The sequence below is a fragment of the Rutidosis leptorrhynchoides genome, chromosome 10 (genome assembly GCF_046630445.1).
Source record: "Rutidosis leptorrhynchoides isolate AG116_Rl617_1_P2 chromosome 10, CSIRO_AGI_Rlap_v1, whole genome shotgun sequence".
NCBI classification, from domain to species: domain Eukaryota; kingdom Viridiplantae; phylum Streptophyta; class Magnoliopsida; order Asterales; family Asteraceae; genus Rutidosis; species Rutidosis leptorrhynchoides.
The window spans coordinates 46,073,922-46,080,110 of record NC_092342.1 but is presented as its reverse complement, the minus strand read 5'-3'; the positions used below and the strand labels follow the sequence as shown (position 1 = coordinate 46,080,110).

Sequence of the window (6,189 nt, the reverse complement as noted above, 5' to 3'; positions counted from 1 at the left end):
ATTATCGATTAGAAATACGACTAGGAATCGAGCACTCGAAGTCATTGACGCGCTAGATGAATTAAGTGATAACGAAGAAGTAGAACAAATACCACGGGCACCTAGAAGATAATTACATAGAGATCATCAGGGTCGTGCATTAGCTTTATGGAATGATTATTTCTCCGACAATCCCACATTTCCGGACGATTATTTTCGTAATCGTTATCAAATGAGCAAACCTCTATTTCTTCGTATATGTCAAGGTATATTGAACTTTTCTCAAACTCCGGTTCCTAAATATTTTACTTATTTTATTCAAAAACGTGATGCTACCGGATTACTTGGTTTTAATATTGTTCAAAAAGTAACAATCGCCATACGTCAACTAGCTTATGCCGCTTCGGCCGATGTTTTTGATGAATATTTGCATATGGGTGAACAAACCTCATACGATTGTTTAAACAATTTTTGCAATTGTATTTTCCACTTGTACGGTCCCGAATATTTGAGACGGCCAACTGCACAAGATGTGCAACGTTTGACCACTAAACATGCTCAAATACATGGTTTTTCGGGGATGTTAGGAGGTATTGATTGTATGCATTGGAGATGGAGAAATTGTCCGGCACATTGGAAGGGTCATTATACACGAGGTGACCATGGTTACCCGTCAATTATGCTTGAAGCGGTAGCATCGTACGATGGATGGTTTTGGCACTCGTTTTTTGGAACTGCCGGATCAAACAATGATATCAACGTGCTAAATCAATCCGACTTGTTTAGTGAGTTATTAGCCGGTGAAGCACCACCATGTACGTATACGGTTAACGGATGTACGTTTACTAAGGGTTATTATTTGGCGGATGGAATTTACCCGGAATGGTCTACAATAGTTAAGTCGTTCAAAAATCCGATAGACCCGAAACAAAAAAAATTCAAAAGGTATCAAGAATCGGCAAGAAAAGATATTGAACGAGCATTTGGAATACTACAAGGCCGATGGCAAATTGTTCAACGTCCGGCACGACCGTATTATATCCGCAAAATTAGAAGGATTTTGTTATCATGTGTGATATTAAATAATATGATAACCGAGGACAACGGCCGTGCATTTTGTGGACTCGAGGAGAATTATCGTCCGGTTCGACGACCATCGAGATCATTCCAAGAAAGGGTTGAAGCGCATATGCGAGTGGACGCGGAAATAAGAGATGCGGGCATTCATCAACTACTAAAACATATGCTTGTTGAACACATACATAATCTTCCATCAAATTATCGCATACGACATGATCCAACAAGAAATCCAAACAACCAAGATGACGCCGGACCTTCACACATTCCCGATGACGAGGATGAAGAAGATCACGAAGAAGATCAAGAAGACGACGATGAAGAATAGGTCTTTTAATTGATGTTTTAATGTAATTTTATTTTTAATTGTATTTTTATTTTAATGTACTTTTTTATTTTAATTATTGTAATGTTTTTTAATTTTTAATAAAAGTTTAGTTTTATTTAAATAATTGTAATTTTTTGATAATATAAAATAATTCAAAAAGAAAATAAAAAAAAATGGAAGGAGGAGTGTCTTTGTTGGGAGTGTTTACTCCTGGGTTTAGTCCTGGGAAGCAAGTGAGATGGAGGCGCTGATGTGGCGCTGAATGGTTGGTTAGTCCTGGAAGACATTCTGTCATGGTTGGGAGCACTCTTAGAGAGGTCCCAATAGTTATGTCTTAGTCCTCCAAGACTAAGTGCCACCTCAGCGCCACATCAGCACTTCCTTCTCAGAACTAAACACTCCCAACACTTACACATTTTTTTCATAATTTTTAATTAATTTTTATTTTTTTTATAAAATCAAATAATTATAATTATAAAATTATAAAATTGGAAAACATATCATTTATTTTTCCAAGACCCACTTCTAAAAAAAAGAATTATGTAATCTCTCCCCTATCATCTTCTCCATCCATCCCATTTCTTCAAATCTATTTTTCAGATCCATTTTCATCACCTATTTGAATATTTCATTTTCTAGACTTATTAGAAAATCAACAAAAAATCGAAAATACTCACCAATCTCCGTCCACAGAAATTTCACAGAAGCACGAATCGAGAGACGAAATGGAAGGCGGTGGCCTGAGCGGCCCATTGAGGGAGCCGCTGCCATCGGCGCCCAGGTGTGCGGACGGCTGGGCGGTGAGGAAGGCGGGGCCGTTGGGAGCTCCCTTACTGCTATATATGTTTGTAGGGATTGGTACACGTTGCACAAAAGATGCCTAAGAATTCTCATGTTCATTCTATACTTGGTCTAATGTATCAAAGAATGGGACAACCACAGAAGGTAATCTCTTGCTTTTATAAGTTTTATGTAGTTGTTTTTTTCCACACTGATTTCGAAGGAGTTATTTAGGCGATTTTGGTGTATGAAAATGCGGAAGAAATATGCTTCGTGCTTATGAAGATATTGATAGGCCAAAGAATGCTTTCTTTGATTCAAACTCGTCATGCGCAATTGTGTATGTTAGCGTTACACCTCTGCGTTGTTCATACTTATACGTTTAAATATGATTACAGAAGTTATATTATTAAGGTTATCATTGTTATGTTGTTGTGTTAACTCGCAGTGTATTTAGCCCAATAGTAAACATGTTGATTTAGCTTTCTGGCGTTGCTTTTTATTGTTTTCCAGGTTGCAGGCTTGCAACTATTAAGATTACCTACCTTGCTGATTGTTTTAACCGCATGTACGAATGTGAGAAATAGCCAGAAGGTACAATACTTTTTGGAGAGTCCTCTTGCACTGTTTTTGTATTTTCAGGTATAACTATGCTTTTTTCTTTTTTTAGTACATGACAACAGTTCTAGCGATGCACTCATGCCGACGCGTGTGTTTGTTCCCATTTAAAAAAGATAAAAAAACCTTAACATTTGTTCTTCCTTCTACTGTCGAACAGTCTCTTCCAATCCAAACCCTTCCCGCCGAAATATGTATTTAGTTGTTTGTTTCAGTCTTCTCTTTACCTCACTTTTTTAGCGTTCTAGATGTGCCAATTAGAATCATTATTTTGCCAATCAATTTTTTTTTTTTGGGGTTTGTACAGGTAACACAATTGAAAGATGGACTGGACTTGCGATAGAAGATTGGAGCGGCATATCAGATATCAATTTGATTAATATTAAGGTATTTGAATTTATAATCTATATTATAATTATATATTAATTACTATTTTCTAATCTCATTATGTTTTTGTTTATAGTGATGTAAGGGATTGTATTACAAATTTTCGTTGGATATTGTAACTTTAATGTGTAATCATCAACGTCGATTTATACGTGAAGGGAATTGATTGATGTTTTGTTTATATATGCTACATATAGTTACAATATATGTATACTATTTTCTTAGCTTAACTTTTAATATTGTAGGCCGAGGAGGGTGATGAAGATGATTAAGTCGTCAACCTTGTCAAGGTGGGTAAGATAACTAAGAAGAATCACACAAAAAAGTTCTGCAGTTATTGTAGAGATACAATAGTAGATATCAAGCAAACACTCTCGATAATTTATTCATAACCAAAGCAAGCTATATATAATAGCAAGATACATGACTCAAACAAACGCATACATAACACGTTTATATGTCCCAAAGGAGATCCAAAAATAAAGAAAAAATAACAAAACAATCCCTTAGAATTCTTATGACTGATTCTAGGTTTTGACTGCATAGAACGAACTAAAAAACCTGATGGGTATAAAGCCCACTTATTCATAAATAGCCCAAACAAAAAAGACCCAAACATAAATGAGCCCAATAAATCCTCCCCTAAACAAGAGAGCATCAAGCTTCTTGTTTAATCTTCTGAATTCCAACTTCATCTTTTAACTGAACAAGGGTGTCAAACTTCACAGGCTTGGTCATAACATCAATAAGCTGGTTTTTACTTCTGCAGAACTCGAGCTTCACATCTTCTTGATTCACTAAATTTCTAAGGTAGTGATACCTTACATCTATCTGTCTAGTGCGCCTATGCATCACTGGATTCTTAGACAATTTGATCGTAGAGCTATTGTCACAAAATAATTCAATGGTTCCAATTTCCTTCTCATCAAGATCACCAAGCAACCCTTTTAACCACATGCCATGGCAAGCTGATGTTGTTGCAGCAACATACTCCGCCTCTGTTGAAGATAAGGTTACTATATCTTGTTTTCTTGAGCTCCAACAAATTGCTGCTCCACTTAACAAACATATATACCTAGAAGTACACCTTCTATCTTCTGTATCTCATGCATAATCACTATCGGTGTATATTTTCAGCCCTTGTTTCGGTACCCTTTAGATAACGTAGCACTCTCTTTGCTGAAAACAAGTGTTCATCTTTTGGATTTGCTAGAAACCGAGAGAGTAAGCTTACCACATACATCAGATCCGGACGTGTGACAGTTAAATACATGAGGCTCCCAATTAATCTTTTGTACGCAGTTCAATCTACATCCTCCTCTACTCCCACCTTGGTAAGTATAGTTCCAGGAACAATTGGGTTATCGACAGAGTTAGCCTCCCACAAGTTGAACCGTTCTAAAACGTCCTTCACATATTTCTTTTGGCATAAAGCAATGCCTGCTTTTGTTTGATGTACTTCCACTTCAAGAAAATACTTCATTTGTCCTAAATCTGTCATCTCAAACTCTTTTTGCATAGATCTTTTAAAACATTCACACATCATTGCATCATTTCCGACATAAATTAAATCATCAACATATAGGCTTACTAAAATAACTTTGTTCCAAACCTTTTTCAAGAATAATGCGTGATCTTAGATGCTCTTATTGAATCCTTCCCGCTTATAATAGCATTCAATTCGATTAAACCAAGCTCAGGGAGCTTGTTTCAATATGTAAAGTGCCTTCTTTAGTCTATAAACTTTCGTTTCTTCACCCTTTTTGACAAAACCATCTGGTTGATTAACATACACAACCTCCTTTAGCACACCATGTAGAAAAGCGCTTTTGACATCAAGTTGGAACACTGTCCAACTTCTTTTAGCTGCAACTGCCAATAAAGTCCAAATGGTATCCCATCTTGCTACCGGAGTGAACACTTCGTTATAGTCTATACCTTTCTTTTGAGCATAACCCTTCACAACAAGCCTTGCCTTGTATTTATCCACCTTTCCTTGCTCATTCAGTTTGGTCTTATAAACCCACTTAACACCAGTTGGTTTGGTATCAACTGGTGCATCGACAAGTTCCCATGTATCATTTCGTTGTATAGCCAAAATTTCACTTTCCATTGCCTTGACCCATTTATCTTCCTTACATGCGTCTTCATATGTTGCAAGATCATCTAAAGAGCTATGACATATCCCACTTCATCTTCAATGACTTCATCATCTGAAAATCCATGACCTGTTGTATAATCTCTCATCCACACAGGTGCCTTGCGTGTATGAGTAGAAGATTCTGCTTGTAAAGTGGGTTCAGTTATATTTGTAGCAGCAGCGTGATCTTCTCAACCGGTATCATCTGTATTTGTGGGCTGAGATATTTCTTCATTTTCAAGTATTCGATCTTCAGAGGTTGTAGTGTGTGGAGTGGTTTCAGATTCACTTGAAATACCAATTGAGTTATGATCACTTACAGAAGAGTTACCTGACTACCAATTTCCTTTTCACTCATTTTCCAATCCCACTTGGCTTGTTCATCAAACACAACATTACGGCTAACAACAATTTTCTTTTTAACTGGATCATACAATCGATAAGCCTTTGATTCAAGGATAACCCCAAAAAATACACATTTATGACTTCTCTCATCCAATTTTGTTCGCAGTTGTGTAGGTATATGAACAAATCCCATGCATCCGAAAACTCGAAAATGTTCAACACTAGGCTTAATACCCTTCCATAATTCTTGTGGCACCTTATTATCCAAACTTCGACTTATGCATCGGTTGAGCACATGACACGCCCACTTTACTGCTTCAGACCAAAAATAACGAGGCATAGAATTTTCAATCAGTAAGCAACACACCATATTCATGATTGTGCGATTACGCCTTTTCGCCACTCCGTTTTGTTGTAGAGTGTAGGAAGCAGTTAGTTGCCTTTTTATGCCATTTAATTCACAAAATTCATTAAACAAGTGTGAAGTAAACTCCCCACCTCTGTCACTACGCAAGCACCTAATCTTACTTCCCGT

General features: G+C 36.8%; 1 protein-coding gene and 1 long non-coding RNA gene across 2 annotated transcripts; both read left to right on the top strand.

Moving 5' to 3' along the window:
* Positions 1-211: 211 nt before the first annotated feature.
* Positions 212-1,384, top strand: LOC139870238 (uncharacterized). The gene has a single exon (XM_071858072.1). The coding sequence runs from the start codon at positions 212-214 to the stop codon at positions 1,382-1,384; it is 1,173 nt and encodes a 390-aa protein (XP_071714173.1).
* Positions 1,385-2,683: 1,299 nt separating this feature from the next.
* LOC139869978 (uncharacterized) lies at positions 2,684-3,593 on the top strand. The gene is made up of 3 exons (XR_011766511.1): positions 2,684-2,806; positions 3,090-3,169; positions 3,415-3,593. It is a non-coding gene; the product is annotated as an uncharacterized lncRNA (long non-coding RNA).
* Positions 3,594-6,189: the final 2,596 nt, after the last annotated feature.

Excerpts from the sequence above, each read along its gene's own strand:
- LOC139870238 (XM_071858072.1), top strand. The coding sequence starts at position 212 with ATGAGCAAACCTCTATTTCTTCGTATATGTCAAGGTATATTGAACTTT.